The sequence below is a fragment of the Anomaloglossus baeobatrachus genome, chromosome 11, assembly GCF_048569485.1.
Source record: "Anomaloglossus baeobatrachus isolate aAnoBae1 chromosome 11, aAnoBae1.hap1, whole genome shotgun sequence".
Lineage (NCBI taxonomy): Eukaryota > Metazoa > Chordata > Amphibia > Anura > Aromobatidae > Anomaloglossus > Anomaloglossus baeobatrachus.
In genome coordinates, this window is record NC_134363.1 from 14,520,403 (window position 1) to 14,541,792 (window position 21,390).

Genomic DNA, 21,390 nt, shown 5'->3' on the forward strand with positions numbered 1-21,390 from the left:
GCACGCGTCTGTCCAGTGACAATGTGGACAGACTGACGTTCATCAAAATGAACAAGTCATGGATCCACAAGGAATTTACTCCCTGTGTCATCCTGGGGAGAGTAAATGCTTGTTGATTTGGAATGTCCTTGATGCAAATCAAAACATCCTGTTTGCAACTAGGGCACAAGTGCTGCCACTGATGGGGTGTCTGTGTGGCCCAATTTTTGGAAAAATGGGAGACTCCGCTTGGAGTAACCCTTGATTGCTGTGTTTTTTATAAATGATCCAAGATGAACAGAGCTGGGATCAGGAAAGACTTTGCTACCTACACCGGTGTCATCCTGGGGACGGTTAATTATGGCGTATTTTTGAATGCGCTTGATGCAAATCTAGCTGTGAAGTGTACAACTGGGGCACAACTGCTGCCACTGAATGAGTGGGTGTGTGTGGGGCCCAATTTTTGGAAAAAAAGGGAGACTCCGCTTGGAGTAACCCTTGATTGCTGTGTTTTTTTTAAATGATCCAAGATGAACAGAGCTGGGATCAGGAAAGACTTTGCTACCTACCCCGGTGTCATCCTGGGGACGGTTAATTATGGCATATTTTTGAATGTGCTTGATGCAAATCTAGCTGTGAAGTGTACAACTGGGGCACAACTGCTGCCACTGAAGGGGTGGGTGTGTGTGGGGCCCAATTTTTGGAAAAAAAGGGAGACTCCGCTTGGAGTAACCCTTGATTGCTGTGTTTTTTATAAATGATCCAAGATGAACAGAGCTGGGATCAGGAAAGACTTTGCTACCTACCCCGGTGTCATCCTGGGGACGGTTAATTATGGCGTATTTTTGAATGTGCTTGATTCAAATCTAGCTGTGAAGTGTACAACTAGGGCACAACTGCTGCCACTGAAGGGGTGGGTGTGTGTGTGGCCCAATTTTTGGAAAAAAAGGGAGACTCCGCTTGGAGTAACCCTTGATTGATGTGTTTTTTAAAAAGGAGCCGAGATTAACAAGTCATGGTTCAGCAAAGACTTTATCTACCTACCCCGGTGTCATCCTGGGAACGGTTAAGGATGGCGTATTTTTGAATGTGCTTGATGCAAATCTAGCTGTGAAGTGTACAACTGGGGCACAAGTGCTGCCACTGAAGGGGTGGGTGTGTGTGTGGCCAAATTTTTGGAAAAAAGGGAGACTCCGCTTGGAGTCACCTTGCGGTGTTTTACATGATTTTAGAAGGGCGTGCCATGCCTATATCTGTGTGTCCTTCTCTTTTTCCTTGTCCTGCTCTTTTGTTTTCGCATGAGTATATGTCCTTGTCACTTTCCCATGTGTTTGTGTTGTGTTGTGAGTTGTTTGTCACCTTTTGGACACCTTTGAGGGTGTTTTCTAGGTGTTTTTATGTGTTTGTGAATGCCTGCCATTGTTTCCTATGCGATTCGAGTTCGGTTCGTTGAACGTTCGACGAACCGAACTCAAACAGGACCTCCGTTCGGCGAACCGACCTCGAGCCAAACCGGGACCGGTTCGCTCATCTCTATTTACGACTTTCCATCCTCCTCTGTCTGTATCATTTTGTGGGTTTTTATCTTTGTGTTTCTGGCCCATTCTGTGGGTGTGGGAAAGAGGGAGTAAGATCAGGCCTTGGATAGGAGTTAGGATTATACTAGATGTTTGGACCTGGTTACTATTAAACCTACCTCCGAGATAAGGGACAGCACAAGGACACTAGTCTGAGGGCCCGCCTAGGGAAACCTGTGCCATCATTATATACTGTGTGACACCCCATGACAGTAGCTGGACCCCACTAGTCTTGTGTTACATTGATTTGGTTGTATAACCTATCAAAACATTCAATTCTACAACGTGCTCCAGCAGATGGATTTAAGCACAAAATAACCAGACCACTAATAACTTGGGATGATCGAATACCTCAAATATTCGGCTTCACGAATATTTTCCGAATACCTCGCCGTCATTTGACTATTCGATGCGCAATGTAAGTTTATGGGAAGCCCGAATAGTACCGAATAGTTGTTATTCGGGTTTCCAATAGACTTACATTGCGCATAGAATATTTGCGAACAGTCGAACAGCGGCGAGGTATTCGAAAAATATTCGCGAAACCGAATAATTGAAGTATTCGATCATCCCTATTAACAACCTCTCTGATGGCAACCAAGGCTGTAAGTCGCAGACTTTCTGCACGTGGTTCTCATATTTAACACTGAATAAATTGAGATTCTTTGAAAACTCTGTTTCCATTTATCACCATTCCATAGTAGAATCATAATTAGCCATCAAGTGATTGCCATAACTCCGTGATTTTTCCTTCTTTTTCTTGTTTATTTCAAAGTTGAGGAACATAGATACAGTATGTTTGGAATTTTTCAGACCAAACATTTACAGTAGATCTATTAAAGTAGTGATCTGTACTGATAAATTATTTTAGACACCTAAAATGCAAACAAAAGAAAAAAAGAATTTTGTGTGGACAAATAATATCAGCACAAAAACAAACAAGACACAACTGTTTTGGCGAGATTACATTTCCAGATATTTTGGACTCTATGAAATGTAGGTCATTATGTCACTGTTGTGTTTCCTGAAAAACATTTTCTTCGTTCAGAGGAAAATGACTTGCCAAGAAAACTTGGAAGGTGTAATGCGTCATGTCAAAAATTATTGGAGAGATCTTATCAAGGCATAAACACAGTAGTTTCTTTACCTTTCCAAAGAGGAGTTATATGGCCCATGTGTATAAAAAAAATGAGGAGCAGAAATTAATTTGAGAAGGTGCACATTAATCCACAACGAAGAACCTGGTCATTTTGCATATTCTCTGCTCTTGTTCTCTCAGCTAAGACTGTTGTCACTTCATAACCTATTATCATAATGACTTTGGGATAGTGGGAAATCAGGGCTCCTAAGCTGCACCCAAAAGCCCTATGCTATCCCTATTCTCAGGGATATTCCTAATGGTGGAGATGCCTGAGTCTCCTTCCTGGCTCTGATCCGGACCAGTCCTGATCCAATTTCCCCTCCCCATCCCTCAAGAAGGGACAGGACAGGAGTGTGTTGAAACCACAGAAAAAGATAGGCAAGAGACAAATCTAAACTCTGTCACACAGCACACACACACACACACACACATATACATAAACACGATAAGACAATAAAATATTTAGGAGGAAAACAAAAACATGAAGGAATTACAAAACAAGAGGTGTAGACTCCTCAACTGCACCAAGCAAAAAGCGCCACTAAACACATCTTTCACCGGAGAGAGTATTGGAGTAGGACACCCCAACTCAAAAACTAACAGAGGATAAACTATAGCTGACATGGGTGGAAGAATTCCAGCAGCATAAATTAGAGGGGAGCATATGTGATGGGTCTACCAAAATGTGATTAAAAGAGCAAGCAAATTATCAGAGATTTACTCTTGCTAGCCTGATTATTAATCAGCACACAGCAGATTGATGCCTGAGTCTGTCTGTGCTGATCCCAGACACCAGAGAAACCATCGGGTGGAGTGTCAGAATCTGCAATCTGATAAGCGTCCAATGCCACCATGACAGTCGGCAAAGTTTGTGTAAAACTCCGTTTGGCACCTTCCAACTAACCAAAACTAATTCTGAATAGGAAACTGGACTCACTGCCTAGTTTTTAATATAATGTCTGACAATCACCTCAAGTGAAAAACATCTCATATGCTTCAGCAGTGTGTGATATAGGGCTAGTTTTAATTTCTTTTAATTTTGAAATCCTCACTAATCAAAGTGTTCAAATTCATGGGAAATTGAAAATTTCGGGAAACTTGACTAGAAGCCTATCCTCCTGAGTAGAGTTGAGCGTGGTTCGCGGTTCGTGGTTTTCCAGTTCGCGGCTCGAGTGATTTTGGGGGCTGTTCTAGATCGAACTAGAACTCGAGCTTTTTTGCAAAAGCTCGATAGTTCTAGATACGTTCGAGAACGGTTCTAGCAGCAAAAAGCAGGGCTTTTTACAGCTACAGTATGCAGGAGCCATCGCTGGCAGCCTGCCAGAAGCTGGTAACCAAGATAAACATCAGGTATCCAACCAAAGCACTTTAGTACTTTAGTTAGTAACCCGATGTTTATCCTAGTTACGTGCAGGAAGCCCACACTTCCCCGCACAGCTCGCTCCACCCCCTCCTGCCCGCGGCATGTACACACGTACACACGTACACACACACACACACACACACACACACACACACACTCTGCACACACACTCTGCACACATGGTCCCGCTCGGCTTACCTGCGGTGATGAAGTCCCGCCATCCTGACCTCAGCGCTGTCACTGTCCTCCATGGCCGCCGCTTGTCACATCACCTTCTCTCGCTTCCGACCCGAGACTGACTAGCGGTGACGTCACGGGCCTCTCGCGATACTTGGCTGTGAAGGCGGCGGTCATTGAACTCAGTGACAGGTGCTGTCGGCAGTGCAGAAGATCAGCGCAGGTAATGTACCTCGCTGACAGAAGTACTTGTCATGCCTTGCAGTGACCTGGGCTGACCTATTGATGTTAGCTCAGGTCACTGCACTGCTCTCTCAGCCAATGGGGAACATTCTGCTCTTCATTGACTGGGACAGTGTGGATCGTCAAAGCAACCCCTTGGATTACACCAGACCTGGATTTGTTTTTCTTTCTAATAAATTGATTAAAAAGGGAATGTTTTGGGGAGTGTTTTTTCAAATAAAAATGTGTTTGTCGTCTATTTTTTTTATTACTGACTGGGTTGGTGATGTCGGGTATCTGATAGACGCCTGACCTCACCAACCCCAGGGCTTGATGCCAGGTGACATTACACATCTGGTATTAACCCCATATATTACCCCGTTTGCCACCGCACCAGGGCGCGGGATGAGCTGGAGCGAAGCACCAGGATTGGTGCATCTAATGGATGCGCCACTTCGGGGGCGGCTGCAGTCTGCTATTTTTAGGCTGGGGAGAGTCCAATAACCATGGACCTCCCTAGTCTGAGAATATCAGGCCCCAGCTGTCTGCTTTACCTTGGCTGGTGATCCAATTTTCGGGGGAACCCTACATGTTTTTTTTAATTATTTATTTAATTTAAAATAACAGTGTGGGGTGCCCTCAGTTTTGGATTACCAGCCAAGGTGAGGTTGCCAGCTGTGGTCTGTAGGCTGCAGCCATCTGCTTTACCCTAGCTGGCTACAAAACTAGGGGGAACCCTACGTCATTTTTTTTTTCATTTATTTTGGCTAAATACAAAGCTAAGCACCCCTTAGTGCCACATGAAAGGCACCAAAGGGTGCAAAATTACAAAATGCAGGAGAGTGGGACATTATGTGTCTTTCTGCCATTATAATGACAGAAAAGACTGATATGAAGTGCACAAGCACAGGAAAATCACCAGAGCGTTCTACGCTGTGAAAACCAGTAGAAAATGGCACTGGAGGGAACATGTGACCGCCTCATGTAGGATGATGCTATGGATCCTGGGTAAATTTATGCATTTACCCTCCTTCAGTTTTTTTGCAGTACACAAAAAAACCGGAAGGCACACGGATGACAAACAGATGACATACGGACCGTCTACGGAACGGAAACAGATGCCACACCGGATGCACCCGTGAAAATAAATGGACTGTTTTTTGCAGACCGCAAAAATGGATCGGTCGTGTTAATGTAGCCTTATTCTGATCTGCCGTTTATAAACAGCAGGCAGAAATAAGTGAATAACGCCCCCCAGCGTCAGAAAATCTCCGGGGTTTCAGGGCTAGCTGAGACCCTGGAGATCATGATTCAGGACGGTTTTTCCGGTCCCCGCTCACGTGATCACAGGTATACACTGTACACCGATGATCACGTTACAGTAAATGACAGCGCCGGTAAAAAATTATTTATCTCCCATCTGGCATGAACAAACACTTCTTCTCCACTTCTTCTCCACTTCTCCACTTCTTCTCCCCTTCTTCTCCACTTTTTCTCCACTTTTTCTCCACTTTTTCTCCATTTTTTCTCCACTTTTTCTCCACTTTTTCTCCACTTCTTCTCCACTTCTTCTCCACTTCTTCTGCACTTCTTCTCCACTTCTTCTCCACTTTTTCTCCACTTTTTCTCCATTTTTTCTCCACTTTTTCTCCAGTTTTTTTCAACTTTTTCTCCATTTTTTCTCCACTTTTTCTCCACTTTTTCTCCACTTTTTTTCAACTTTTTCTCCATTTTTTCTCTATTTTTTCTCCATTTTTTCTCCACTTTTTCTCCACTTTTTCTCCACTTTTTCTCCACGTCTCCACTTCTTCTCCACTTTTTCTCCACCTTTTCTCCACTTTTTCTCCATTTTTTCTCCACTTTTTCTCCATTTTTTCTCCACTTTTTCTACATTTTTTTTCTCCACTTTTTCTCCACTTTTTCTCCACTTTTTCTCCATTTTTTTCTCCACTTTTTCTCCACTTTTTCTCCACTTTTTCTCCACTTTTTCTCCACTTTTTCTCCACTTTTTCTCCGTTCTTTTTCTATGGTCGGTCTACCCATTAGCTCTGCCATGCATAGTGTAGCTCTACACCTACTGCACATGTTACTTTATGATTGACATCTCTTTCGTACCAGAGCTGTCTAAGCCTACTCTGACCCCATATTTGTCATTACTATATTGTCCTTGTACTGTATTATGACATTTGTATCATGTGTTTCATTTCTTGCTGTGTTGCAATTTTTTTGCTGCATCCCAATAGTACCTCTACATTGTTCGAGTTTATGTTATTGTTCTCTCACTCTTATGTGATACTGATTATTGTCATTTTTCATGATTACATCCAGATATGTCCAATCTGACGAAGGCTCAGGCCGAAACGTCATTTGTAACTTGTTTTGGACAAAAACATATATGCTTATGAAAAAAAATGTTTTCTTAATACGGACCAATAAAGAGTGATTTTGCATTACTATCCGTTGTGACTTACTGACTTAGTCTGGAAGATTTAGAGTGCCGAGGTTACTCACTAATTTTATCTATTATTACCTCTGAGCACCTATATACCAGTGAGCAGAGCTTCCTCTACAGTAGTTCTCCTGATTAGGCATGCCCTTACCTCATGAGCAGGGCATTGCAGCTTTGGTAGCAACCATTACGACATGGACTCTGCTGCTGTGGACCCGGGGAGAGTGAGTGCAGATTCATTGCACCCACACTCCTCACATGAAGGGTCCGCACTCCTAGAAAATGGGGGATACGTTCCCTGAGTGTCTCCCCCCCATATTCTAGACGGTCCAGAGTCGTCGTGGGACCCCTTTATTTTTTTTCTTACAATAAATTGGTGAAAGAGGAAATGTTTTGGGAACTGTTTTTTCAAATAAATTTCTTTTGACGATTTTTTTTTTTTGTTAGTACTGACAGTTTATGATGTTGGGTATCTAGTGGATGCGCCACGTCTGGGGTGCCTGCGGCCTGCTATTTTTAGGCTGTGAAGGCCCAATAACTATGGACCTTCCCACCGTGAGAATACCAGACCACAGCTGTCCGCTTTACCTTGGCTGGTGATCCAATTTGGAGGGGACCCTACTTTTTTTGTGTAATTATTAATATTTATAAAATAATTATAAAAAAGAGCCTGGGGGGACCTCCACATTGGATCCCCAACCACGGTAAAGCTGCCAGCTGTGGTTATCAGGCTACAGACGTCTGCTTTACCCTAGCTGGTTATCAAAAATGGGGGGACCCAACGTCATTTTTTTTAACTATTTTTTAAATAGAAAAAATTAATGGGCTTCCCTGTATTTTGATTGCCAACCAAGGTAACGACAGGCAGATGGGGGTGGCAACCCATAGCTGTCTGCTTTATCTGCGCTGAGAATCAAAAATACCGTGGAGCGCTATGTCATTTTTTTTAAAGATTTATTTTTACAGCACTGTGATGTCCAGCAATCAAAATACAGGGAAGCCCATTTTGTTTTTAGTTATTTAAATAAATAATTAAAAAAAATATATATGGGCTCCCGCTGCATTTTTTGTATTGCTAGCTAAGGGTAATCCAAACAGCTACTGGCTGCTAACCCCAACTGCTTGGTGTTAGCTTCACTGGCAATGGAAAATCCAGGGAAGCATTTTTTAATTTTTTGGCCAAAAAACTACAAAAAAAGGACGTGAGCTTCGCCATATTTTTGTATGCTAGCCAGGTATAGCAGGCAGGTGCTGGAAGAGTTGGATACAGCGCCAGAAGATGGCGCTTCTATGAAAGTGCCATTTTCTGAGGCGTCTGCAGACTGCAATTCGCAGCAGTGGGGCCCAGAAAGCTCAGGCCAACCTGTGTTGCGTATTCCAATTCCCAGCTGCCTAGATGTACCTGGCTGGACACAAAAATGGAGTGAAACCTACGTCATTTGTTTTCAAATTATTTCATGAAATTCATGAAATAATAAAAAAAGGGCTTCCCTTTATTTTTGGTTCCTAGCCGGGTACAAATAGGCAACTGCGGGTTGGGGGCAGCCGTACCTGCCTGCTGTACCTGGCTAGCATACAAAAATATGGCGAAGCCCACATAATTTTTTCAGCAAAAAACTTCTGCATACAGTCCTGGATGGAGTATGCTGAGTATGCTGAGCCTTGTAGTTCTGCAGCTGCTGTGTGTCTGTATGGAGAAGAGCAGACAGCAGCTGCAGAACTACAAGGCTCAGCATACTCCATCCAGGACTGTATGCAGAAGTTTTTTGCCCACCAAAAAAATGACGTGGGCTTCGCCATATTTTTGTATGCTAGCCAGGTACAGCATGCAGCTACGGGCTGCCTCCAACCCCCAGTTGCCTATTTGTACCCGGCTGGGAACCAAAAATATAGGGAAGCCCTTTTTTTTTAATTATTTCACTTATTTCATGAAATAATTAAAAAACAAATGACGTGGGCTTCGCCCCATTTTTGTGTCCAGCCGGGATGCAAATCTAGCTGTGAAGTGTACAACTGGGGCACAAGTGCTGCCACTGAAGGGGTGAGTGCCTGTGTGGCCCAATTTTTGGAAAAAAGGGAGACTCCACTTAGAGTAACCCTTGCTTGCTGTGTTTTTTAAAAATAATCCAAGATGAACAGAGCTGGGATCAGGAAAGACTTTGCTACCTACCCCGGTGTCATCCTGGGGACGGTTAAGAATGGCGTATTTTTGAATGTGCTTGATGCAAATCTAGCTGTGAAGTGTACAACTAGGGCACAAGTGCTGCCACTGAAGGGGGGGTGTCTGTGTGGCCCAATTTTTTGAAAAAAGGGAGACTCCGCTTGGAGTAACCCTTGCTTACATTGTTTTTAAAAATGATCCAAGATGAACAGAGCTGGGATCAGGAAAGACTTTGCTACCTACCCCGGTGTCATCTTGGGGACAGTTAATTATGGCGTATTTTTGAATGTGCTTGATGCAAATCAAAACATCCTGTTTGCAACTAGGGCACAAGTGCTGCAACTGATGGGGTGTCTGTGTGGCCCAATTTTTTGAAAAAAGGGAGACTCCGCTTGGAGTAACCCTTGCTTACATTGTTTTTAAAAATGATCCAAGATGAACAGAGCTGGGATCAGGAAAGACTTTGCTACCCACCCCGGGGTCATCCTGGGGACAGTTAAGTATGGCGTATTTTTGAATGTGCTTGATGCAAATCTAGCTGTGAAGTGTACAACTGGGGCACAAGTGCTGCCACTGAAGTGGTGGGTGTGTGTGTGGCCCAATTTTTGGAAAAAAGGGAGACTCCGCTTGGAGTCACCTTGCGGTGTTTTACATGATTTTAGAAGGGCGTGCCATGCCTATATCTGTGTCTCGTCCTCTTTTTCCTCGTTACGCTCTTTTGTTTTCGCATGAGAATTTGTTCTTGTCACTTTCCCATGTGTTTGTGTTGTGTTGTGAGTTGTTTGTCACCTTTTGGACACCTTTGAGGGTGTTTTCTAGGTGTTTTTATGTTTGTGAATGCCTGCCATTGTTTCCTATGCGGTTCGAGTTCGGTTCGTCAAACGTTCGACGAACCGAACTCGAACGGGACCTCCGTTCGGAGAACCGACCTCGAGCCGAACCGCGACCGGTTCGCTCATCTCTAGTAGACAGTAAGGGCATAGTGTAGAGTTCAGTATAGAGAGTAAGGACAAAGTATTAGGGATCAGTATAAAGAGTGAGGGCAAAGTACTACAGGTCAGTATGGATGTTGAGAGAACAGTAAAGGGAGTGCTATTAACAAATGCCTCCACCTGTTATCTGTTTCTTCTGCATTCTGCAGACATATCTATCAGCACTTGACTTCCCCTATAAAACCCCCAAAATACCATTCACTGTGCTCCCGTTCTGTATATAAATTAAGATATCCAGTCTGATGGACGTCCTTGCAGCGACATCTGTCCCTCCTCTCTGCTGGTAGTCATGTCCTCCTGCTTTGATTGATGTGGATGACGTATCCTGGGTCATCCACATAGTGAACCGCGATCTCGTTTTTGTGCAGTAGCCTCATAGGCCCACGCAGGCCCACTCTGCTCTGTTCTACCTCTGTAGAAGCGCAGGCATGGGAAACGGTCCGTCGTCTGACTGAATCTGCACTTGTCTGCACTTTGTCCTCCCCTCCCCCCACTCCCGCCTTGACCTCCATTGAGAGGTAAATTTTAATATGTCGCAATAAAAGAAGATTTTATTCACTGGAAGTGAGTGCCGTGGATTTCCTTCTGTGCTGAAATACCTTTGTTTTTACAAGTAGATGAGGTAATCCTTAACTTGTCAGACAAAAAATAAGTATTGAACATGTCCCCAATTTTCTAAGTAAATATATTTTAAAGGTGCTAATGAGATGAACTTACCAGATGTTGGTAACAACTAGGGATGATCGAATACCTCAAATATTCGGCTATACCCATATTCCATGAATAGGTCACTGCTATTCGACTATTAAGAATATTTGATGCACAATGTAAGTCTATGGGAAGCCTGAATAGTAGCTATTCGGCAACTATTCGGGCTTCCCATAGACTTACATTGTGCATCGAATAATCACATAGTGGCGACCTATTCGTCGGATATTCGCGGAGCCAAATATCTGTGATATTCGATCATCCCTAGTAACAACCCATCCAGTCCACACAGGCAAAGAAATCAAACCACAGATGTCCATCAACCTAGTGATATGTAATATAGAAAAATGACACAGGAAAAAAGTATTGAACACGTAAAGTAAGAGAGGTGGAAAAAGTTATGGAAATTCATGACACCTGCTAAAATCTATCAGTAATTAGAAATCAATGCTTCCATTTAGGGAAAAATAATATCAGCTGGGTCAAATGATGGCTTGTAAAAAGGTGTCTCATTCCCAAAGTGACACACAAGTAACATCTCATGATGGCTAAAACCAGTGAGCTGTCTCAAGATATTTGCAGCCTTGTTGTTGGAAAATGTACTAAAGGCATTGGCTACAGAATTTTTAAATTACTGAAGGTTTCAGTGAGCATGTGTTGGTGTCATAATCTGTAAGTGGAAAGAACATTATTTCACCATAAACCAACCCGGCCCAGATGATCCCAGCAAGAATTGAGATAGAGGAGTGAAAAAAATTATCAGAAGTATTGTCCAAAAACCAAGGACCAGGTGTAAAGGTGGTGTCACACACAACGAGGACGACAACGACATCGCTGCTAAGTCGCCATTTTCTGGGACGTAGCAGCGACCTTGACAGCAACGTCATTATGTTTGACACATAACAATGACCAGACTCCTGCTACGAGATTGCTGCTCGCACTTGAATATCCCAGTTCATTTTTTGATCGCTGATATCCCGCTGTGCCACATGCATCCTCGTGTTTGACACTGTAGCAACGACGATCGCCACGACGCTGAAGGCAGTGACATGAGCGTGCTTTTGCGGTATATTTTACAATGCCCCCTTGACTCCGATTGGTGGTCACAAAAGCGTTCTGATTGGGGTAACTTACCGAAGACATTACAGTGATTTCATTCTTTGTTCCATTCTTTGTTTCTTGTGGTTTGCCGTAGTCTCTGTCTGAAAAAGGCAATGCAAATGCATTGTAGCAATCACCAATTGGACCAGAGGGGCGTGAAAAAGGCAACACAAATGCGCTGTAGTGACCACCAATTGTACCAGAGGGGCGTGAAAAAGGCAATGCAAATGCGCTGTAGCGATCACCAATTTGACCAGAGGGGCGTGAAAAAGGCAACGCAAATGCGCTGTAGCGATCACCAATTGTACCAGAGGGGCGTGAAAAAGGCAACGCAAATGCACTGTAGCGATCACCAATTGGACCAGAGGTGCGTGAAAAAGACAACGCAAATGCGCTGTAGCGATCATCAATCGGAACAGAGGGGTGTGAAAAAGGCAATGAAAAGACGCGTCTAGGGGTTAACACCACGCCTCTAGTCGTCACACAGCGACACGTGTGACACGTCCCAACGACCGTCGAGGTCGTTATGATCGCTGCTGCATCGTTGCTTAAAACTTCACATTTGACAGCTAACTAGCGATCATGTAACGACGTAGCAGCGATCCTGATAAGGTCAGATCGTCATCGTGATCGCTGCTGCGTCGCTACGTGTGACCTAGCCTTAAGAGCCACAGAAATACTTGGAATCAGCAGGTAGAATTGTTTCAAAGGAAACAATTAGAAATGCAGTCAACCTCCATGGCCTGTATGCATGCTCACCACGCAAGACTCCATTGCTAAAGAAATAGAAGGTTCAGGAGCATTTAAAGTTTACTAAACAACATAGAAACAAGCCTGAGAAATACTTAAAAAATATAGTCTGGTCAGATGGGACCAAAATTGAACTCTTTGGATGCCATAATACACCCTATGTTTGGCGGCCTTTAAGAGCATATCAACAGTGAAGTGTAAATGTGGGAACATCATGGTGAGGGGTTATTTTTCAGCATGCGGCAAACTTCATATAATTGAAGGAAGCATGAATGGACAAATGTACCTACACATTTTTGATGAAATCTGCTGCCATCTACCAGGATAATGAAGATGAAACGAAGGTAGACATTTGATAAGACAAAGATCCAAAACACACAGCCGATTAAACTCTCAACAGGTTCAGAGAAAGAAAATAAAGCTGCTAGAATGGCCGATCACCAGAGCTGAATCCAATAGAAAATGTATAAAAGGAACTAAAGCTCAGAGTTCATAGAGGAGCCCAAATGACCTTTCAGGAGGTAAAGAGTGTTTGTGTGTGAGAATGGGCCAAACTCCCACTTGAGCAAAGCTGGCGATTAGTGTTGGCATACAGGAGACGTCTGGAGCTTCATCCAATACATTGCACTTAGTGTGTTCAATACTTTTTCCTGTGTCATTTCTCATTATTCCACATAACTTAATGAATGGGCATCTGTGGTTTGATTTCTTTTCCTGTGTATATTGGATGGGGTGCTACTGACATCTGGTGAGAAATTCAGGCCAAGAACACCTTTATAAATATATTTTCTAAAAAAATTGGTAAATATTTATTCATTCTCTTTATATCAGCTGAATTATTTTTTCACTAAAGCCCTAATAAACTTTAGTTAGCTGACATCCTATGATGGTTTCACATATTGTTTGGCCACAGCTATCTCTTCTGACTCATCTATGCATGGTGTTCTCTAAAGGGCCACTGTGAGCTATCTCTAGAGGCACCTTATCTCTTATGGTGGTGTCACACACAGCGACAACGACAACGACGTCGCTGCTACGTCACCATTTTCTGTGACGTTGCAGCGACGTCCCGTCGCTGTCGCTGTGTGTGACATCCAGCAACGAGCTGGCCCCTGCTGTGAGGTCGTTGCTCGTTGCTGAATGTCCTGCTTCATTTTTTGGTCGTCGCTCTCCCGCTGTGACGCACACATCGCTGTGTGTGACAGCGAGAGAGCGACAAAATGAAGCGAGCAGGAGCCGGCGTCTGGCAGCTGCAGTAAGCTGTAACCAAGGTAAACATCGGGTAACCAAGGTGGTTACCCGATATTTACCTTTGTTACCAGCCTCCGCCGCTCTTGCTGCCAGCGCCGGCTCCTGCTCTGTGCACATGTAGCTGCAGTACACATCGGGTTAATTAACCCAATGTGCATGGTAGCTAGGAGAGCAAGGAGCCAGCGCTCAGTGTGCGCGGGTCCCTGCTCTCTGCACATGTAGCGACATTATGATCGCTGCTTCGGCTGCTGTGTTTGACAGCTAAGCAGCGATCATAACAGCGACTTACAAGGTCGCTGCTACGTCACAGAAAATGGTGACGTAACAGCGACGTCGTTGTCGCTGTCGTTTAGTGTGACCCCAGCTTTAGTGAACAAAATTATCTTCAGTCTCAAATTGGAAATGCTGGTTCCTAATCTTACCAGATGGGGGGATCTATGGACATTAGACTGTCGACTGAACCCTTTATTATTATCATCTGATTTAGATGACGTTAGTCTAATCCCGAAGTTGATGTAACACAAGAGTGAACCCTGCAGCATAGTAGATAAAACACAAACAAAAAGGTACAGCAGCCTCTGTAAGTGCCAAGACATGTGCAAACATAGAATATATGAAATCTAAACTGCATTACTGCTATACAAGACATAGAACAATGAAGGTTCTTAGGGAAAAAAATTGGCCAATTCTTGAGTGCCCATCAACCGCATAAAGGTGACCTTTCTTTGATGTGTCCCTATCCTAGTATTTTGCCTCTCTTGGATTAAAAATCTACAAATATATGGGCAGATAGGATCTGGCACTAATTAAAATCACCCTATGGATGATGGGCAGAGAGCACATTATAGGAGGCTATCTCTATTAGAGATGAGTTAACCTGTTTGATAAAGGTTCATGAAGTTCAAATTCGGTATGAGCCCGAGCTTCTTCGTTCGGGTTCGGCAAACCTAAGCTCCTCCTACAAAAGTCGGTAATGTTCGTTTTTGTTCATTTTCCACCCCAGAATGCTGGCGCGTTTCCAAAAATGCTTTTTTAATAGCATCTTATGCTTTTGGTTAGGATTACGGTGTTGATTGATGTGGGGATGTGTAAAATCAGCAGAAGAGATGAAGACTCTGCATCGGGAGAAGGCTTTTGGCGATCTTTATCTTTGCAATTTAAATTGCCTTTAGAAAATTTTAAAAACACTGCTATGGGAATTGCCACGTATTCTTCTCCCTTTCCCCATCCACTATTGAAGTGAGTATGTTATCAGGAATATCAAGGTGTTCCTCTGTATGTAGTTTGGTGACCGAGTTTGATAAATGGCTGGCTCTACAGAACTTTGAGTTAGAGAAGGCTATGTGAGATTAGGGTGCAAACCTAGTAGTGGCGGCACTATGGCTGGGCAACACTATATCTGGCTGACATCACATATGCACTGCATGGATCATCCTGGTTCTACAGCAATTTTTATGGCAGTATTATGTCCTGGATGAGCTGCTGAAGAAAGTATGGTCGCAGTGTGCAAACTTTTTTAAATTAAAATGTCGGCCCACAGCCTGTGTGTTGCATGGACCGTAACTCCCTGGTGTTTTAAGGCCCTATGTGGAGAGGGCAATTAATTCTACTGTACTGAGGTTTTTGTAGGCAGAAACTACAAGATGTGTCTCCAAGTTTTGTGTAGAGGTTACTGCCAGTGTTCTTGTAAAGAGAGGCCTATGCCTATGATTGATGCATGTCTTTATTTAAAAAAAAAAGCCTGTGTGTTGCATGGACCCTACCTCCCTTCTCTTATAAAGCCCTATGGTGAGGGGGCCAATTGATGGCATTGTACCACTGTGTTGTACGGTATTGTACATAAAACTCTAATCAGAACACCTGTGGTGGCAATTCAGGTAGTGCTCAGCACATATAGACCAAAAGCTTCAGAAAATCTCAAAAAGGAAAATATCAAATGTGCGGCACTCACCATAGGTATCCAACCATACTTTATTTCTCAATCCATAAAACCATGACAAATAGTGTGGGAAGTAGGAGCAGGGGTGGTCAAAGGCCATTTTGTGTATAGAGGACCTGTTGAAGCGTGGCTCTATATGTGTGAAGAGAGGATTAGGATTAAGTGTCCTAGGGTTTCCAAACATTTCATCCTCAACGACAACCATTGGAACGGTTTCTTTCAAGGTGGGAAGTAGACTATGAGGGGAAGCACACGTGGCAGGTTGTTTGAGGTTATGTTCGAATGGTGTTTTTTTAAAGCCAATGCAAGTCTTGAAAGATCAGAAGATGTGGGTGGTGATGAGCAGTGAAGGGACCAGAAAGGTGAGTGAGGGTTGAGTAGAACAATTTTTTTTTACATATTATGTGAAATATAATTGAAACACTGTGTTGTTATAGTATCTGGAATAAGGGTTAGAGGGTTTGGTTATCATATAATATTCCATCCCAGGGCATAGTCTTGATGTTCCCTAATGAAGGTATAGCAATGGTGTTGCCCACAAGGTCTCATCAGATACGGAAACTGGCAGATAGTGATTTACTCTATACCACAATAGAAACTAGACATTACTGACACGCCCACTCCAGGGCTGGGGGCACTCGAAATCAGGGTGGACTAGTCCGGGGACGTCAGCGGTGGAGGTGCTTGGCTCCGTGACCCCGGCGGTGTCTTTTCAAATGATAAAGGGAGATGATGATGAGAGTTTTAGTCAATACTAAATAAAGTTTGTGACGCCACCTGTAGATTGTGGCTATGGGGCTGCCACAACACCAGACCCAAGAGTCCAATCCAGCAGCCACGGTGTTTCTGCTCCCCACTAGTGGAGCAGGTAACCCCGGTGCAACCATTGGGAGAGTCTGTGGTAGGGACCAGGTGGACTTTAGGGTGCTGGGCCAGGCAGTGGAGAGTAACAGACACAAACAAGGATTTCTTTACCTTCTCTTTTACTTGGCTTAACTAATGAAGTCCAGGGAGCCTGTTACAGGTGCTGGTGGCGGTCCGGTAGCCTGGAAGCAATCCGGGAAACTCACACTGGCCAGGAGAGTAATGAAGCCTGATCCCTACGCTCTATCTGTTTATGCAGGGCCTCGCTGCTTCAGCTATGCTGAGGCCCGTTCTGCTGTTCTCTGAGGTAATTTTTACCTCACCTGTATGGCTGGCTGCGTGGACTGACACAGGTGCCGCTCTGCTGGTCGTGGCTCCAGGTCCTGGCTCAGCAGCTGTGCCTCCGGGTGGGGGTTGGCAGGAAACCAAAAGTCCTTCTGTCCTCCGGATGCATCCACCGGTAATTGAGTACTCGAGTGGTCCCGAACTCCGGTGTTAAGTTTTCGAGCGGTGACTTCGGGTTGAGCTGGCTGAGCTTCAATCACCGGTGTCCTTCTCCTCTTTGCCTCACTGCGGACCGTACTTTACTGGGCTGAGCGGACCTACTCTAATTCAAGTTCATACGTCCACACTACTCGACCTCTCTCACTCAGCTCTCCTCAGGACTGACTGACTCCTCCCCCAGCTCAGAGCTTACGGAATACTCCCTGGAACTCCAAGTTTAGAGCTCCCCCTGCTGGCTCGGAGGAGGAATTGTGTTGTATGATGGTACTCACTGGCCAGTTGACTCCCCCATCTGCCTCCAGGCACAGGATTAACCCTTTTAGAGAGGGCAACACTACAGTGGAATCCAGACCGCAAGGGTGCCACATTACCTTCCCTAGATTTGTCTCCCATTGAGCACAAAAATTTGCCCAAGTTCATTCAGTGTGGCAGAACATTCTTCAGATTACCATCAATATCCTTATTGGAAGAAACTGAGGCTGTTAGTGCCGGGATTTCTGTACATGACCCTCATACTTGATATTGAATAGACTGTGCTGCCATTATTTTTTTTTTTTTTTTAATTTGAAAATCATTAACATGTCTATTGATTGTTACTTTTGGAATTTTTTTGAATTTTGCTTCTTGATTTTTCAGTTTTATTATTGAGAAAAGTAGGTGTTCAATGAATTTATCAGGATTTTGGAGCCATTTACATTATGAAAATTAAAAATATTGTTCAGTGTTGGAAATTTAGTTAAATTAAATTGGAAAAAAAGCAAACAATAAGACGTTTGTGCACACAGACAAAATAAATCCACCCATTTAGATTTCCTTGAGATCATTTAAGGTAAATAAAAATCGTGTCAACGCAAACAAGGCACAGCGTGTTCTCTTTGTGACAAGATAAATTTGACAAATATTCTTAATTACCTGCAATATATGCCAACACGGCATTGTCGTATTGTGCCAGAGCCTTGAGCATTAAGAGGAGAAGGATATTTGTAAGTTTTGGTGTGCGATGGTGCCATGAGAGAACCTATCCACCCCATGATACAATAGTTTCTTTACTCATCCCGGATCTTTAACTGGAAAAAACATTTGTAGAGAAGAAAATGTTCTGCCAGAGACAACTATAAGGTATAGTAATATGCCATGGATTTACACAAGTGATCTCATCCATCCCATGATACAATAGCTTCTTAACCTTTCCAAAGAGTATTTATAGGATCCCTGTGTACAGACAACAGAACGAGCAGAAGAGAATCCGAGAAGACGCCCAACCTTCCACCATGAAGAACCTGGTCGCTTTTCTTTGTATGATTGCGGTCATTATCGTCCCAAGTAAGGCTAGTGCAGTAGCTTAACAGAATATACACATAATGTCCAATAAGTATATGGTTACATAAAATGCTAATTTATGTAAATATTGAACAGATGTTGTTAGTTTGGTGACATTAGGCCATGATCATAGAAGGGAGAAATTGTTACTAGTGATGGGCGACCGTGCTCACCACTGCTCATTTACTCTATAAAGTATCTCTGGTTCTTATGCGCCATCCTTGAGTCCTTGCCCTATATGTTTCATGGCTTTTAGAAAGCTAATCAACATGCAAGGATTGCCTGCCTTTTTCACGATAGTATGGTCGATAAAAAACGGTCATTTGCAACCTGTGCTGTACCAAAATCAAAAGGAGGAAGAGGGTGGGAAGGAACCCAATAAATATATATAAGAATAGTGTAATGTAAGTCATGGTATGGTATATATGGTAGAATGTCATATACACTGGACAAATAGTAACAAGAGACTAATCGATAACGAGTGGGAGACGCTTGAAAACATTAGCCTTTTGTCTTAAGGTATATAAAACATAATTTTTATTAAAAAAAACCTTTTTTGTTTATGTACTAAAATGGTGGTGAGTTCATCAACAGAAAAAGGGGCAGAACACGTTTAATGTGACAGATTTCATATACGGTAAATATAAAGCTATATCAAGGATTATTATTGGCAACTGGTAACAAATATATAGAAAAATTAATTGTGTATACACTGCATTTGTCCAGACATGTGTCTATACGTCACTCAGCATGCCCCAAACTTCTTTGTGTTATGTGACGCTGATGGCCACGGTCTTGCAGAAGTCGCCACCTATGCATGCGTCACTGCTGGCCGGTCTCCTATTGGCTACAAACTGCTTTTTAAAGTTAATAAATACAGGAGAAAAGGAGTACAAATGCACAGAGGAAATGAACTGGTGAAAAATTACAAAAACATTATTGATGTAAAACCAGATAAAATCAATCACAGGGGAAAAATGATCCAGAAAATAAGAAGAGGATGAGTAAAGGTCAAGGGGAGCAGAGAGGAGGGAACACAGAAAGGCCGGTTCCTCCTGCAATACCAAGAGTAGTGTGGAATCAAAAAATGCTATATAGCACAAAGTCTCACCATCAGGAGAAGTAAGTGCAACAGTAAAAAGTCTTAAATCATGTCAACATAAACCCTGAAAACCATAAAGAGTCATATGACATGCATATAAACAGAGGCATAAATATCGACCATGAGTCAAACAAGGGCAAAATAACCCATATGAACAAAAGAAACACTTAGTTTAGTCGGTGGTGGTGCAGACAGAGGTGGAGGCCACAAGAAAAAAGAAAAAACTTAAACGAACGTTTCGCATATTAAAAGTATAAAGCTTCATCAGAGGATGAAGAGAATTTTCTGGATCATTTTTCTCCTATGATTGATTTTATCTGGTTTTACATCAATATAGTTTTTGTAATTTTTCATCAGTTTATGTCCTCCATGCATTTGTACTCCTTTTCTTCTGTAGTTATTAATTCTTGGAGTTTTTTGTTGTTTTTCTATATCCCTTTTACTTCTTGTGTATATGGCCTTTATCTACTTGAGCTATGTGTGTTTGGAATTTTGTTTTGCTACTTTTTAAAGTTGTTGACCTATTGGCAACACATTCCCGTCATGAAAACTCGCTGAAACGGGCGTCGTGCTGTAGACGCAGCGCACATGGTGGACAGTTACTTCACTTATGTATTTATGCTTATATATTATGTACGTCACTGAATCTTTGGCAGACATAGTATATGGTTTTATAACTATGTATATTATTGCAGGTACAACACTGTATGTCTGAATACTAATCGATATCAATATGACTTAGGCAGTCACAGTGCATGTTTTACTGGTAACGGTGCACTAGTTATATCATGAATAAGTGACTTTTCACAAATTTTATCCTATACCTTACACTGTACACTTTTATATAGATGCACTTTCCATGCTTGAGATCTACCAGTAACATTTTCTGGTAGATCTCAAGCATATCTGTTACCATTTGCCAATAATAACCACTGATATGCTGCTATATTTACCTTTAATCTTTCACATTTAGACGTGTTCTGCCCCCTTTTTTTCTGTTGCTGAGTTCACCACAATTTTAATACATTAGTTTCTAAAAAGTTTTTTTTCTAATAAAAATTATGTTTTAGATACATTAAACACAATGTTGGTGATTTGCTAATGTGACCCCAAGATCAGCAGGGGCCTGACCATTACTAGTCTGACCACTACCAATATGTTAAGGCACATGTCATCCAAGCAAGAAGAGGCAGTGGGGTGGCCAGAGGGAGACGGTGGGCAACTGTTCCCCCTAGACACTGCCTGGAATACTATGTACAGTTCTGGGAGCGTCAAGTCAAGAAAGACATCAATATATTGGACCAAGTCCATAGAAGAGCAACCAAGATGGTAGAAGGTCTGCAAACCATGCCGTATAAAGGCTGGCTAAAAGCACTAGGAATGTGTAGTTTGCAAAAGAGAAGGCTGAGAGGAGACTTAATAGCGGTCTACAAATATCTGGAAGGTTGTCACAGTGCAGAGGGATCTACCCTAGTCTCATTAGCACAATGAAGTACAAGAAGCAATGGCATGGAATTAAAAGGAAGGAGATATAGCTTAGACATTAGGAAAACTAAAAATGTTGCCTGTAAACTATTCTAACAAAATCTGTACTCTAAAAGCCATATAGTGCTCCTTCCTTCTCAGCCGTGCCTTGTGGCCGAACAGTAGTTTCTAATGACATACTGTATAAGGCATCACTGCATTTGGTAGAAATTGCGCAATAAATTGAGAGGTTCATTTTCACCTTTTAACCCTTGTGTAGCTGACATATTTGCAGCTATTAAGGATAATTTCATTTTCACCACTAA

General features: G+C 42.8%; 1 protein-coding gene across 1 annotated transcript in view; it reads left to right on the top strand.

The window, feature by feature from the left end:
• The first annotated feature begins 11,313 nt into the window (after positions 1-11,313).
• The window catches only part of LOC142256726 (uncharacterized), a 34,815-nt gene continuing 24,738 nt past the window's right edge, over positions 11,314-21,390 (top strand). Inside the window, exons 1-2 of the mRNA XM_075328580.1 lie at positions 11,314-11,415; positions 18,375-18,501. Coding sequence (XP_075184695.1) covers positions 11,314-11,415; positions 18,375-18,501 — 229 coding nt within the window. The remainder of the gene's footprint in view (positions 11,416-18,374; positions 18,502-21,390) is intronic.